At 54.8% G+C, this 14,846-nt stretch overlaps 1 protein-coding gene across 3 annotated transcripts in view; it reads right to left on the bottom strand.

Annotated features, from left to right (window-relative positions):
- Nucleotides 1-2,336: 2,336 nt before the first annotated feature.
- The window catches only part of HHIPL1 (HHIP like 1), a 35,215-nt gene continuing 22,705 nt past the window's right edge, over nucleotides 2,337-14,846 (bottom strand). For 2 of the 3 annotated variants that reach the window (XM_054530506.2, XM_024232061.3), the window contains exons 7-9: nucleotides 14,437-14,518; nucleotides 10,323-10,405; nucleotides 2,337-7,801 (exon numbers count right to left, since the gene is read on the bottom strand). In XM_054530506.2, coding sequence (XP_054386481.1) covers nucleotides 7,266-7,801; nucleotides 10,323-10,405; nucleotides 14,437-14,518 — 701 coding nt within the window. In that variant the 3' untranslated portion in view covers nucleotides 2,337-7,265. Of the gene's footprint in view, nucleotides 7,802-10,322; nucleotides 10,406-13,185; nucleotides 13,909-14,436; nucleotides 14,519-14,846 lie in introns of those variants that run through there. The other variant, XM_024232062.3, reaches the window with a different exon arrangement.

The raw sequence follows: 14,846 nt of genomic DNA, 5'->3' as shown, positions 1-14,846 counted from the left end.
ATGCCCCTGCCCCACGCTTAAGCCAGTCCTGGAGAGGTTGGGGGTTGGAAAACGAAGGGGACCTTGGTACCGCCTTCCCAGGTATAGCCAGGGACATGGGACATGGCTGTTAGGGGTGTGGGCTGAGGGGCGACGGAGAGGGCCAAGCCTTAAGAGCCGTGCCCAGCACGGAGGAGGCGGGATTTCTGCCCTCGGGGCCACCGCAGCCTGGACAGATGGGCAGCAGGGCGTCCGTCCCCCGGGCGCCTGGCCCGGCCTCCCAGTTGGACTCGGGGACGTTGGCTTGCCACGGCGCCCCCGTGTGGCGGCGGCGACAGGCAGCCGCAGGCGCACAGGGTAACTCAGGCTGGCCCTGCTGGGGTGAGTTGTGGAACGGGGCCACCAGGTCCCCTATGGGCTGTGAAATCTCCGGGGCTTGGGGGCAATTTGGAGGGAGGATGAGGCTGCAAGAAGGACGGTGTGGATTCCTGCGCGCTGGAAGGTGGGTTAGGGTGGTTAGCTAGAAAAGTAATGTGACCGCATCACATTTAGTATCCAGTTTGTAGAACGGCTCCCTGAGATTACACAGTGCATCGCACTGTCTGGAGGGGACTTTCTCTTGCCTTGTCTCTCCAGACCCCTGGAACAATGGTACTGTTAGCAACAGCGAATCCATATGGGTCTGCAGCAGCCTCAGTTCTTGCCTCCTCAGAAGAAAGAATTCGACTGAGGGGCATAAGGTAGAGTGAGAGGCAAGTTTTAGAGCAGGAGTGAAAATGTATTTAAAAGTTTTAGAGTAGGAATGAAAGGAAGTAAAGTATACTTAGAAGAGGGCCAAGCAGGTGACTTGAGAGAGGCAAGTGTGTGGCTTGACCTTTGACTCGGGGTTTTGTAGGTTGGCATGCTCCCGGGGGGTTGCATCTCTCTTCTCCCCCGATTCTTCCTTTGGGGCGGGCTGTCTGCGTGCGCGGTGGCCTGTCAGCACCTGGGAGGGGCTGAATGCACAGCTGTGTTTACTGAAGTTATGTGCGCACTCATTTGAGGTGTTTTTCCCTTACCGGTGTTCCTAGAGGAAGGTCATCTACCAGTTAATCGCTGCCATTTTGCCTTTTAGTGTGCATGCTTGAGCCCACTCACCCAGCTCCTGAGATCTTATCGGGAAGCTGATCACCAGCTTCAGGTGTTTCTATCTGTTGGGAGACTGCCTCTCCCTGGCACTGGCTGCGACCAATTATTATTTGAGAGAAGCAGTTTTTCAACTGCCTGACCATCACCTGTGGCTACTTAACATTCCTCGTTGGGGGAGGGCCCTCTCCTGCCCTGCTCATGTCTGCCTGACTACCTATTGTCACAGTTCCTTGAGGGAAGAGCCAGGTCCTGAAGAGCTCCAGGCACAGCCTGGAGCCCCACAGAAAGCAGGTGTAGAGCAGCATCAGGGAGCAGTGGTCTGGGTGAACCTCTCCAAATACGGCTAAGGAGAAGAGTGGGCATACGTGTTCTCTGACACATCGGGCAGCACCAGTGATCTCTGGCTCAACATGACCATGGCTTACCCCAGGAGCAGCACTTCCAGAGCAGTTGCCCTTCCCATCTGTGAGCCAACAGTCTCCCCTCTCCCTAGGCAACAAGCCCACAGCTGTCCCGTCACCACCTCATTTGATGCTCCCAGCTATCCTGTGATCAGGTAAGGGAACACAGGCTGCACACCAAAGCTCCAGGTCCCAGGGCTGAAGGCCCTTTTCCTGGGTGGGCAGCCCTGCCAGCCACCAGCAGAAGGCGCTACCTGGAAGCACGTGGCCAACCACCTGCTCCTTCACTGGAGGGTCTGGAGTAAGCTATCCAATGTGGCAGCCATTGGCCACATGTGGCTTTCTGGTACTTGACATGTGGCTAGTCCAATTGAGATGTGCTATGTGTAAGATACATACCAGATTTCATAGATTAATACCAAAAAAAAAGAATGGAAAAAAAGGTCACCAGGCACAGTGGCTCACAATTGTAATCCCAGCACTTTGGGAGGTGGAGGCAATAGATCTTTTGAGAACAGTAGTTCAAGACCAGCCTGGGCAACATAGGCAGACCGCTTGTCTACAAAAAATGAAAAAAACAAAAACAAAAACAAACTGGCCAGGCATGGTGGCATATGCCTGTGGTCTCAGCTACTCAGGAGGCTGAGGTGGAGGGATCACTTAAGCCTGGGAGTTTGAGGCTGCAGTGAACAGTGATGGGACCATTGCACTCCAGCCTGGGTGACAGCCAGACCCTGTCTCCAAAAAAAAAAATCATTGATATTTATATATAGGCACCTGTTAAAATGAGAATATTTTGAATATGTTGGGTTAAATAAAATATTAAAATTAATTTTACCTGTTTTACTTTTTTTAACATGGCTACAAGCAGATTTTAAATTACCTATTTGGCTCACGTTATGTTTCTATTGGATAGCACCAGTATGGACAATGACTATGGCCCCTAGAACAGGAGCATTAGCATTACCCAGGCGCTTCTAGAACTGAAAATTCTCAACCAAGACTGAGTCAAAAACTCTGAGAGACAGGACCCAGCAACCTGTATTTTAAGCAGCCCTGTAGAACTTGATTCTTCTCAAGCTTGAAACCCACTGGTGTAGATGACACCATACGGGGAGTGGTTTCCCAGCAGGAATTGTTGGGGGAGATGCAGGCATAAGAGGTGGCTCTGAATTGGCTGCCTTTACACGGGTGACCTGGCAGGGTGGAGGTGCAGTGTCCCAGGGAAGGAGAAGGATTCAGCTCTGGGAGAATGGGCCTTGGTGCAAACCTGCCTCTAAAGCCCCGGGGACCACTTACATAATGCCCTAGGAATCTGTCCCCTCATCTGGAAAACAGGGACAGTGATATTGAGGGTGTCTCATGGAACTGTTGTCAAGATTAAATGAGCTGACACACCCAAGGTAGCTGGCGTGTAATAAGTGCTCAGTAAAAGCTAGTTCTCAGTGGGGGAGGCGCGAGGGGACAGATGCCCCACAAGAAGACTTGAGTTCTACATGTTAGGCTGAAGGAGCTCTTTCTCCTGCTATTGTGAGGGTTTCTTCCCATGTCATTCTGATGCTGGTCCTTCATGTGGCATGCCCCTCCTCACTCTGTTGTAGACAGTTGGCTGCTGCCAGCATGGATGCCACCAGCCTCGGATTGAGCTTTCTGTCTAGGAAGCAACCTGGAGTGTACGCGCCATGCACATCTGCAATGCTACCTCATTTTTCATCCAATAATCCTTCTGGTGACCTCTATTTTGCAATGAGACTCAGAGAGGCACAGAGCCAGGACTGGAACCCAGTTTCCAGCTTCCTTGAACCTCCCAAACATTTCTAAGGTATCAACATGGGGACCCCTAGGCTCAGTCTAGGGCCTGGGATGTTGTGACCTCTGGCTGATGCCTTGAACATAGTCCTGGACACTGGGCCACCCCTGCAGCATTGACCCTGAGGCTCCAGAACTAAGCTGTGTGGCACTGGACAGGGCAGCCCCTCTCTGAGAATCTGATCCTGGCTATTGACTAGAGGTTGGATTAGAGGGGGTGAAGACTGTGCCCAGACCAGCCCCCATCCCCAGAGGCCCTGGAGGACTTTAAGGCAAGATCGGAGTCCCTGGGGACAGAGTCACTTGTGAATGCTCCCTCAGCGGCCAGCTGTAGGTGGTGGAGTGAAAGAAGCACTGGACAGGGAGCCAGCTCTGCCCTTCTCTGAACTTGTGTTCCAGTGGGGTGGGAGTGGCTTTCAATGCCCTTGAGGTGGCCCAGCAGGAAGGCCCACAGCAGGGTCCCAGAGCTGGACTACCTGGGCTCAAATTCAAATTTTGGCTATGTGACATTTGGTAAGTGACAAACGTCCTGGAACTTGGCTTCCAAGTGAGTAAATGTGCATTAATATGAGGATTACATGGGTGAATGGTATGTTAAACTTTCAGAGCAGTGCTTGGCATGTAGTAAGCGCTCAGCAGAGGTCAGCTGTTGTAGAAAGTAAAAGTTCCTCTTCAAAGTTTCCCTTCTTGTTAAAGAATAAATCATAAGTATTAGAAATAATGGTTTCTTTTAAAGACGAACTTCCTTCAAACCTCCTCGCTTTATGCTAATAACTCTTTGTCAAGCCCTATCCTATGTAACTGTTAGACATGCTCACAGGCACGTAGTACAGTCTATGTCCTTATACTTTAACCAAGATATCTGTGCTGGACGTGCTCACAGCCATGTCCCAGCTCACAGCCTATGCCCCTTCCTTATTTGGGAATATTATTACTTTTCTAAGTCCTTGCATAAGCAACTTCCTCTTTTCCTTTATCCTTCCATTACTTTTACCTATTTAGAAAAGTTTTAAACAGCCAATCAGGTTTTAGTTTAGATTGTGCGGTCTGGCTTCAGCCAATGGACACAGGACATAGTAGCAGGGACAAACTGTGTAAGGGCTAACAATTGCTTCCCTCCTTTGTTCAGGTGTCCTCTTGCCATTGTTCCATCTGCAATGAGCACCTTTTTGCAGAAAGTAAAATTGCCTTGCTGAGAGAATTAAGTTTATGTTTTAGTGCTATTTCTTTCCGGCACCAGGGAACAAGTATTTACATATAACAGCTGTCCACTCTTATTACTACCTAGGGCAGGGGTCCCCAAATCCTGGGCCATGGACCAGTACTGATGGGTGGCCTACTAGGAACCGGGCCACACAGCAGGAGGTGAGTGGCAGTGGGGGAGGGTAGTGTGGGGAGCGAGCATTCCCACCTGAGCTCTGCCTCCTGTCAGATCAGCAGCGGCATTAGATCCGCATAGGAACATGAACCCTACTGTGAACTGTGCATGTGAGGGATCTAGGCTGTGAACTCCTTATGAGAATCTAATGCCTGATGATCTGAGGTGGGACATTTCATCCCAAAACCATCCCCCCAACCCCCATCCGTGGAAAAATTGTCTTACATGAAACCAGTGCCTGACGCCAAAAAGGTTGGGGACCACTGACCTGGGGACCGTGGAGTCAGTCCCCAGGAGGCAGGCCGCAGCATAGCCCAGGCCTAGTTTGGGGCCTGCGAGGTGATGAGTTGGAGGCTGGGGAGGAAGAGCACCTGGCCTGGAAGACTCAAGGCCAAAGCCCGAACTGCCCAGAGAAGTATTGGAGGGCCTGAGGCCGCACCCAGAGCTCCCTTTGCCAACCCTCCTAATCCATCTCTGAGCAAAACAGCTTCTGGGCCAGGCGAGCAGGGCCCTGGCTCGGCTGCATTCTTAAGGGCCTCAAGGCTTGCTGCACCTTCCCTGGCCTCCAGTCTCAGCGTGGCCTCATCTGGCAACAGGCCCGGGACACTCAGCCTCCCTGAGCTCACTTCCTTATCTGCACAGTGAGGAATTCGGCTGGGATGGTCATTAACGGCCTGCTATCTCCTAACACCCCCCGCATCAGAGCTCAGAATTCCCCTGCATCCCAGGAAGATGCCCACTCAACCACCCCTGGACCACTGGAGGCCCGAGAGGAGCATGAGGCCAGCAGCAGGGCCACCTGCCAGGCAAGAGGAGCCCCCAGGTATCTCCATCAGCTGCTTCCCAGCCAGGTTGGCACTCCCACACCAGGCAGGAGCCCCAGCACACCCCTCTCTGCAGGCATAGTGGAGCTGGGGAGGGTAGTGGTTAGGGTGCGGGGACTCTAAACTAAGCTGCTGTATTCAAACTTGGCTTCTCCCTTCCCTGGCTTGGTGCCCTAACTAAGATATCTAACCTCTGTGTGCCTCAGTTTCCCCTTCTGTAAAGCACAGAGTATGAGGAGTCCAAGACAGTGACCCTAAAGCTTTCTGCTGCAGCCCAGGATCCTATACTAGCGGCTAGGAGACCCTGCCAGACTCATGCCTACCCCAAGGCCTGCCCAGCCACCCGTGGTGCCAGCTTCCAGAACTTGGCACAGCATCACCCCCTCCCCAAAGCCCCCCCCCATAGGTTGGGTTTGGGTGCCCCACCCAGACCTCTTCCAACCCCTGACATGGGCCACATCCTGCCTCACTGCCTGGTGACTCATCTGCTTACCCACCCCCACCCGTGCTCCCATCCAAGGCTGAGCACAGTCATACTAAGTGCCCCTCTGCGGCCTGGCACAGAGCCAGGGCCGAGCATCCCTGGAGTGAAGGAGCTTCCACGTGTGATGCAGGTGGGAAGCGGGAGGCCTCACCCCTTTCTCCTGGTTCCCACCCCGGCTGCCACACAGGTGCAGCTCAGAAAGGAGGCAGGAAAGTGGTGTGTAAACAGCCACATTATTGGCATAGCCCTGGGTGGAAAAGTGTCAGTAGTTTCACTGGACCCCCAGCCTGGTCTGCCCCGAGGTAGGGCTGGAGGAATCAGGTCTCCTGGGTTTACACTGAGCAGGGATGAGGATGGAAAGGACAGAGGTGGCCCCAGGGCCCAAACACAGCTTTGAAAGTGGTGGAGGCCCACCCACTCACTGGAGGGCCAGGGTGAAAGCTCTGCCCAGCTAGTGTGGGTGGCTTCTGCCCCAAGAGCAAGAGAGAATCAGGCCTCAGGGTTGCAGGAGGCTGGCGCCATCCCAGGAGCACCCACAAGGGCTGGGTATGCTGCTGAGTAGCTTTTCCACCACACGGCCTTGGAGGTCATCCAGTCCTCACAGCCATCCTCCCTGAGCAGGTGCTGGCTCCTCCACGCAGCCTGCCCCTCCAGTGGCGCCCCAGGCCTGCAGCTCACCCTGCTGCCACCTTCCAGAAGGCTTTCCCTTCCCCACTGGATGCCTTCCGGTTCTCTCCAGCGCCTCTGACTGCCGGGGGGTGAGGGGGATGCGGGCACCAGGCCATGCTCTCTAGGCCACATTCCTCAGGCCACCCTCCGGCTGTTCTGGCACCTTCCATTCCAGCTGTGGGCAGGGCAAGCCTGGTTCCCCCCACCACCCTCAGTCTGCAAGCTGTGCCTCTGTTAGCACAGCCAGGGGCCACGTCCGTCCTCGAAGCCTGGCTGCGCCCCCTCCTCAGGATCCCACAGCCTGGCTGCTGTTCCTGCTGGTGTCTGGAACGCTTGGAGGTAAGAAAGAAACTCCTCCGGCCCATGATGGACCATGCACTCCTAGAGCCTACACCGCCCCCAACACACACTCCTGCCTTGGGTCTGCAGAGGACACACATGCTCTGCAGTGCCTCACACATGTCCCCAGGACATCACACACCCGCACCCCCTTCACTCTAGAACGCGTGTGCACCCGCTGGGCGCACACAGGGCGGAGCGGCGCCTGCCAGGCTCCCCCGCCGGCGGGATGGCCTGGGGCAGCGGCGTGTTGCCTACAGGTCGGGGTTCTGGTGGCTGCACACAACGCCCGCATCCTCGTCGTGCTCGCAGTTGTGGGTGCCCACGCCATTGTGCTGGCACTCCAGCAGGTTCTGCTCCCAGCCCGCGCAGCGCACATTGTCCAGCAGAATGGGCAGCGAGCCGCCCTGGCCGAACTCGGCTCTCTTGACGGCGCGCACGGCGTAGGCAAACCCCAGCTGGCGACACACGACGGCGGCGCCGTCGATGTTCCAGGAGTCGTCACACACGGTGCCCCAGCGTCCGCCCACGAACACCTCCACGCGCCCGCTGCCAGAGCTCAGGCCCGCGGGCCGCACCAGGCGCACCTCGCCATCCCGGAACGCCCGGGTCGCCGAGTTCAGCCGCCCCCGCCGCCGCCCGCCGCCCCTCCGGCTCCCTGGCTGCTGGGTAGGCCGCGCTGGCCGCGGGGTGGGCACGGGCGGAGCGGCCGTGGGGCGCCCTGGGCGGGGCGCCCGCGTGGGCGCCCGCGCTGTAGGCCGCGGGGTGCTCCGTGTCTTCGGGATGAACTCTGTGCAGAGGAAGAGTATGCCGTCAGAGGGACCCAGGCGCCCCTGTCCAGCCCTGCTGCCCACTCTGTGCTGCCCTGCAACCTGTGGGGAGAGCGCAGACTCGGGGAAGGATGTCCTGGGTCTGCCCCGCACTCACACCCAGAAGACGGGATGCCGCCTGCGCTCCCAGTGGTGCTTCCCAGGTCACCCGGACCCAGCAAGATGCCGGCCTGGACTCAGGGGCCAGGGACTTTTTCAGTCATGCAGCAAACACTATCAACTGCTTTGTGCCAGTCTGCTGTTGCTGCATCTCCCTATCCCAAGCCCCACCTTCCCAGGAGTCCCCAGGTTGGTAGGGGAGGCAGCCCCTGGCACTTCATAACTCAGTTAGGCAATGAAAGGAAGGAGTGTCTGGGAAGGCTTCTAAGAGAAAGTCACCGTTTCATCTTCCAGGCCTTGGTTGTGAGGGTGAGGAAGCTGAGGCCCACAGATGGGTAAAAATTGCTGCGGGTCTATGGTGGCCAGTGGCCAGCAGGCTGGGAACGGGATACACACAGGGATCCCTGGGGTCAGGGTGAATCTCTTTCCTCCTGGTTCCCAAGGTTGGCACCTGTCACGGCGGGTACGATGGGGGAGCTCTGGTTGTGTCTGGGGAACAAGGCAGAGCCCCTATACCCCACCACAGAGCCTGGGTGCAGTCGGTGCTAGGGAGCTGAGGCAGGTGATTCCCTTTGTCTCTGCAGAATGTGGGGACATGCTTGGCCCAGGTCAGCCACAGGGATAGACCTCAATCTACACTTTGCTGTGCCCAGCTCTACTCCACACAGGTGCAGTGCCAGGCACTGGGCCTGTTCAATTACTATGGGGAGGATCCTGGGGCCACCAGGCCAAACCTCTTTAATCCGGCCCCACTTCAGCCAGTCCCACTTTGAAAACCACTGAGAGAGAGCTGAGAAAGCGCCTCTCAGCACAAGGCCAAGCACAGGCCACAAGATGTTCCCTGTCCCTGCACCCTGGCCCCTGGCCCCCACCTCCTGCTCCTCAGGCTGCCTCCCCTCTCCCACTGTGGCTGTCACTGTTCCCTCCACCTGCACTGCCACCCCCCTCGGTGCACCCTCCTGAGTGAACCTCCCTCTTGGTGCCAGCCCCCCTCAGTGCACTCCCCCAGGTGCACCCCCCCATGCAACCTTCCTGGGTGCATCCCCCAACTCTGTGCACCCCCCCTCCATGCCACCCCCCTCAGTGCACCCCCCCGTGCCACCCCCTCCATGCCACCCCCTCAGTGCACCCCCCTCCATGCCACCCCCTCAGTGCACCCCCCCTCCGTGCCACCCCCTCCAGGTGCACCCCCCCTCGGTGCCATACCCACTCAGTGCCATCCCCCTAGGTGCCACCCCCCTCAGTGCAACCCCCCATTGGTGCACCCTTCCTCTTCTTTTCAGACTCCAGGAACCCCTACCCCCAACCTCAGTCTCCACTGTTCTGGGTGGGTCCTCACAGTACCTGGCACACACTTCGATCACAAGGCCTGGGACAGTAAATGACATCTCTGTCTGTCCCAGCCAGAACAGGGCCTGGTCTGACTTCTCACTGTGGCTCTGGCATCCAGCATGGAGCCAGTAACTAACAAAAGTGCCAGAAACTGCTGAATGAGTAAATGAAAAACTCACCAAGCCCTGAAACCAACTGTGGCCAGAACTCACTTCCAAAATCACTGAGCTCAGACCCTTCCCCCTCTACCCCAGGTACCTCTTCAGCCCAGGTGCCTAGCCTCCCTCTCTTCTAGCGCTCCCCACCCCCATGCACACCCAGTCTGCCAATGGGTGGCCTGCTGAGCCCACTTGGCCTGCTGAAATATTTTCCTTGGCTCGCAGAGTGGTTTTTAAAATTCTGAACTAGTCGCCAACACTTTGAATTGGGAGGTTGTATCTAACAGGCTGAGAAGGTGAGGACCGCAGTGTCTCGCCGTGTGCTGTACCCCCAGGGCAGGGATGGGGGGAGTTTTCTGCTTCTCTGAAGAACTGGAAGACCTGGCAACACAGGGTCTTTGTTCCCACCTAACTTGGGCCCAGGGGAACAGCCCCAGCCTGGGGCATCCCCTTCCCCCTAGTCCCAAGCCCCATGGGCAGTCATTTGTGGCCCTGCTCTGTCCTCTCTCCTCATCAGGCTTGTCAACAATCTATGAAGGCCCAGCCCACATGCCAGCCCCTCCCACAAACAACTCTTCCGGTCTCCCTTGCTTACACACAGATACATCCTCTTTCTCTGTCCCTCCCAAGAACTCAGAGTGTACCTTGCCTGGCACCAGCTATTTCTCTCTTGGTTTAAGGAATTGTGACCAACCAAGCAAGACCCAGTTTAGTTAAAGTCCCATCCACCTCACCACCGTGTCTAATGTGTGCCAGGCACAGTGCTAGGCACAGGGGCTGAAGAGGGGCATCTAGGTCCAGGTGGTAAGACCCGTGTCTGGCTGGAAAGGCAGCCGTTGTGGGCTGCAGGATCTCTCTCCCCACCCTCAGTGTCCCACCGGCAGGCACTTACTTTCTTTGGGCACAAAGGGGATGAGGCGACTTCTGATCTTCACCTGAGCAGGCTGGATCTGACATTTGCCAGGTGGTGCCCGCCTGCCAATGACACACAGGAGTTTATGAGTCTCACCCTGGGAGCCCACCTTGAGGATGCCTTTCCCCTGCAGTGAGGCAGGTATGAACAGAAACGATAGTAACAGGCAGCCATTTACCGTGCACCTACTGTGTGGCCTGCAGCTTCCCTGCCCACTCCATGCCCCTAGGATTCTAAGAGCTCCAGGGCATAAATCCCCTATAACAGCCCGTCGGCTGCACGCTCAGCCTCTGCCGGAATAGCACCAGGGATGGAGGCTTACTCTTTCCCAAAACACTTCTAATCCAGAGCATAGACTCTGTCCTCATGGTGTGAACAAATGCCAGTCTCTCTCCTACCCCAGCCTGCCGTCTGATTCCTGAAATGCAGCCTGATTCCTGCCTGCCACCCTCTCCCACCAGCCCCACAGCCTTTGAGGAGGGTCTCTCTCTGCCCCTCTGGTTTCTGGATTTCTGATGATGCAGAATCTGAGAGATTCCTCTGCCTGGAACCATCTAAAGGACAGGGGAGGCAGAGGTGGTAAGGAAAGCAAGCCTTGCGCCTGGAGGCAGAGCTGAGGGATTTGGGGCCTTGGTGTGTGGGGTTTGAGAGAGCAGGGAGACAAAAGAGTCAGAGAAGGGTGCCAGGGCTAGGAATTGGGTCTCCTTTGACATTTTTGAGGGCACAGTAGGGAATGGAATTCTGTTTTAATTAGTTTTTGGCCGTCGATCTGTGATTCTTTGGGAACGACCCCATTCCAGGACAGACCCACGTGGGCCCATGACTTCAATAGGATTCCAGTGGAAAGGCCAAGGGGTGAAGTAGCCATGTGACACGGAGTGGTCTCCAGACAGGCTTGGCCGAAGAGGGACACAAAAGAGGGACAAGGGTCTTTGTCCCCAGAGGCTGCAGAAACACAACCAGGCACACACGCTTCTCAAAGCTGCAGGAAAAGTGGGGTTTTTTCTTGCTCTGACCTCCAGAGAACATCCACACACTTCAGACAGACCCAGTGGGGCTTTTGTTCCTTAAGGAAATTGCATTAAAAGTCTTTGTTATGCAAAAGGGTAGGATATCCACCCCAAAACGCCACAGTGGTTATGTGTGGGTAGTAATAGATGACCTGACCCTACCTCCTCCACTTCCCATTTATTTCATTTTCCAAATGTTCTATAATGGGACCTCTGTGTAATATGTGTGGGTGCAAAGAAACAGTTATTCCAAGACAGGAGAATGAAAGGAGAAGGGTCAGAGCGGGAGGGAGGAATCTAGCCCACTTCTGGCTCCTAACACAAGACCGTGAGCAAGAGAACTCCTTAAGTCTTACTGGGGTCCCTCTCTATGACATGGGGACAACAAGCCAATAGGGAAACGGTATTGGAAAAACAAAAGATGATGGATCTAAGGCAACATCTGGCATGAATTAGGCACTCGCTTAGTATATGTAACATTTCCTCAGAGAAGCATTCTTTTTTGAAAATTGGAAATAACCTAAAATTCCAAGGAATGGGTTATAGTGACTCAGCAGAAAATCACGCAGCCATTAGAAATGGTTTTTTTGAGGGCGATGTTTGCAACATTTAGACAAAATGGGCATAAATGAAGGAAAAAGAACCAAGTCCGCGTCTGATCCAAATACAACCACATAAATCCTGGCGCGGCATAGATAACGATGGATGGGACCTCAGGGAAATGAGAAGGAAGGGATGGAAGGAGGAAGTGATTATGTTTCATTTGATAAAAAGTCATGTCAATAATTTATGTGTGCTTTTAAAACAAATAAGAAAAAAAAAAAGTCTGGTAAACAAGGAAAGTGAGAAGCTGCCACAAACAGGGGGAAGCTAAGCAGACGCAACCACTAAAGGCAACATGGGATCCTAGAACAGGAAAAGGGCACTGGGGAACAACTAGAAACATCCTTTGAAAAAGAGTGTGGAGTCTGGGCGTGGGGGCTCACACCTGTAATCCCAGCACTTTGGGAGGCCGAGGTGGGCCAATCACTTGAGATCAAGAGTTTAAGACCAGCCTAGCCAACATGGCAAAACCCCATCTCTACTAAAAATACAAAAATTAGCTGGGCGTGGTGGCAGGCGCCTGTAGTCCCAGCTACTCGGGAGTCTGAGGCAGGAGAATCACTTGAACCCGGGAGGCAGAGGTTGCAATGAGCTGAGATCATGCTACTGCACTCCAGCCTGGGCAACAGAGCAAGACTCCATCTCAAAAAAAAAAAAAAAAAAAAAAAGTAAAAGACTGTGGAGTTGTAGAGTTTAATTAATAGTGATGGACTGATACTAGTCAATTAATTTTGACACGTATACTATGGTAATGTGTGGTGTTCATAATAAGGGACACAGGGTAAGGGGCATACAGGAAACACTGTACTTTTTGCAACTTATCTGTAAATCTAAAACTATTCTAAAATGTCTTTTGTTTTGAGATAGGTTCTTGCTCTGTTATCCAGGCTGGAGGGCAGTGGTGCGATCATAGCTCACTGCAGCCTCGACCTCCTGAGTTCGAGTGATCCTCTTACCTTAGCATCCCAAGTAGCTGGGACTATAGATGTGTGCCAGCACACCAGACTAATTTTTTAATTTTTTGTTGAGATGGGGTCTTGCTATGTTGACCAAGCTGTTCTTGAATTCCTGGGCTCATGCAACTCCCCGGCTTCAGCCTCCCCAAGTGCTGGGATTACAGGCATGAGCCACTAAGCCCAGTGTAAAAGATTTTAAGCACAATAAGTGTTTTAGAATTTTTCTTTTTGTAAAATTAATTAATTTTTTTAGAGACAAGGTCTCCCTATGTTGCCCAGGCTGGACTTGAACTCCTCCCATCTGCCTCTCAAGAACGTGAAACATGCCAGCTTGTTTCAGGATTTTCCCAAACCTGGTGTGTCTCAAAGTTTAGGGTAACTAAACACACTGGGGACTCCTAGGGTCTGCCAAATGTGTGGATTCTTGGAGTGCAACCTCAGGCCTTGTGTTAGAGATAAGTACAAGCTGTGTCTGCACCCGGTGTTGAAGAGATGTTCAGACTGCTGTGGAAGCCAGCAGAGAAGCGAAAATCTAAGGGCTGAGAAGCAGCTTAGAAAGCTGATCACTCATTTATTCATTAAGCGTTCCTGAGTCTCCACTCCGTGCCATTCCCAGTACCTGGGCGGCCTCTGCAGAGTGAAGAGTTACAGGCTTGGCCCTGAGACTCCCAGAGCAGCTGGGAGACAGTCAGTCATGTAGCCCAGAGATTACAAGTCTGAGTGACGAGCGCTGAGGACAGGCTGGACAGAGGCCTGGAGGGCAAAGTGGGTTGGGGAAGGTGCTTGAAGAGGGTGAGGTTAAGGCACACAGCCGAGGGGTTCGGGCAGGGCTCTGGAGCCAGTGGCCTGGGCCCAACCCTGGCTCTGGGCTCCGGGCCCGTGACTTTGTATCTTTGTGCTCATTTCCACCACTGTAAAATGAACGGCTGAGATGTCAATGAGCTGCACACGGAAGGAGGTGGGACATGGTCTGGCATGGTGCTTCTGGCCTTACAGCTAGAAGGGAAGCTGGGGAGACGGAGCCGGCGAAGGGAGCCCCAGTGTGTTTTCCCCAGTGGAAGACGGACCACAGGAGGAAGGGCAGGCATGGGGTGGGGACACACAGGGATCAGGGTGTCATCTGGGAGGCATCGCAGAGGCAAATTGGGGGCTGGGGTGTGGGGGTGCAGGGGCAGCCCAGGAAATGAGGAATGAGGGGCCTGCCAGACAGGAGGAAGACTCAGAGAGGGCGGGCCAGGCAAGAAAGCTGAGTGAAGCCTCCGCCCACGGCCCCAGTCGCCTCTCCAGCTCCCTCCTATCCTAATAGACCTGTGCTTTGAGGTGTGCCGACCCAGGTCTGAATCCTGGGTCTGCCCCTTGCCGGAGGAACTGAGGCGAATCACGTCCCTCTCTGGGCCTCAGGGTTCTTGTCTGAAAATGGGGATTAATACCGCCCACCTGAGGGTGAGGCAGAGGGGACAAGCCAGTGGAGCTAGGAGGCCTGACAGACAGCAGGAGCTCCCTGTCCTGGAGGCCGGGACTCACCTGGATGGGTCAATTATTTTGTAGACAACTCCGCGTGGAGCTGTGGCACTCGGCTCCCCTGTCGACATGAAGTACAGCTCCCCTTCGGATAGAACAAAGTGACCAGTGAGACTCCCACCTGGAATACCGTCCCAGCCAGCCCCGCCTCACCACCCCGCTCCCTGCAGGCTTGGAAATTGACCCCAACCCCAGCTAGCCATCACGTGAGGCATCCCAGCTCAGTCTACCCGTCCAGTCCCCAGAAAGAGAAACTGAGACTGGGTGAGGCGTTGGGTTGTACCCAAGGGCCTCTGGAGCCTGGTCTCCCGGGTGTCAGGTACTCTGCCTGGACCCACCCAGGCTCAGACCTCTGCTCTTGCCTTTTCCCGGTGACCCAGCGCCACCCCTGTCACCCACCTGGGTTTCATGCC

Source organism: Pongo abelii, chromosome 15 (genome assembly GCF_028885655.2).
Source record: "Pongo abelii isolate AG06213 chromosome 15, NHGRI_mPonAbe1-v2.0_pri, whole genome shotgun sequence".
NCBI classification, from domain to species: domain Eukaryota; kingdom Metazoa; phylum Chordata; class Mammalia; order Primates; family Hominidae; genus Pongo; species Pongo abelii.
Note: the sequence above shows the minus strand (reverse complement) of the source record. Positions and strands in the feature narration are given on the sequence as shown.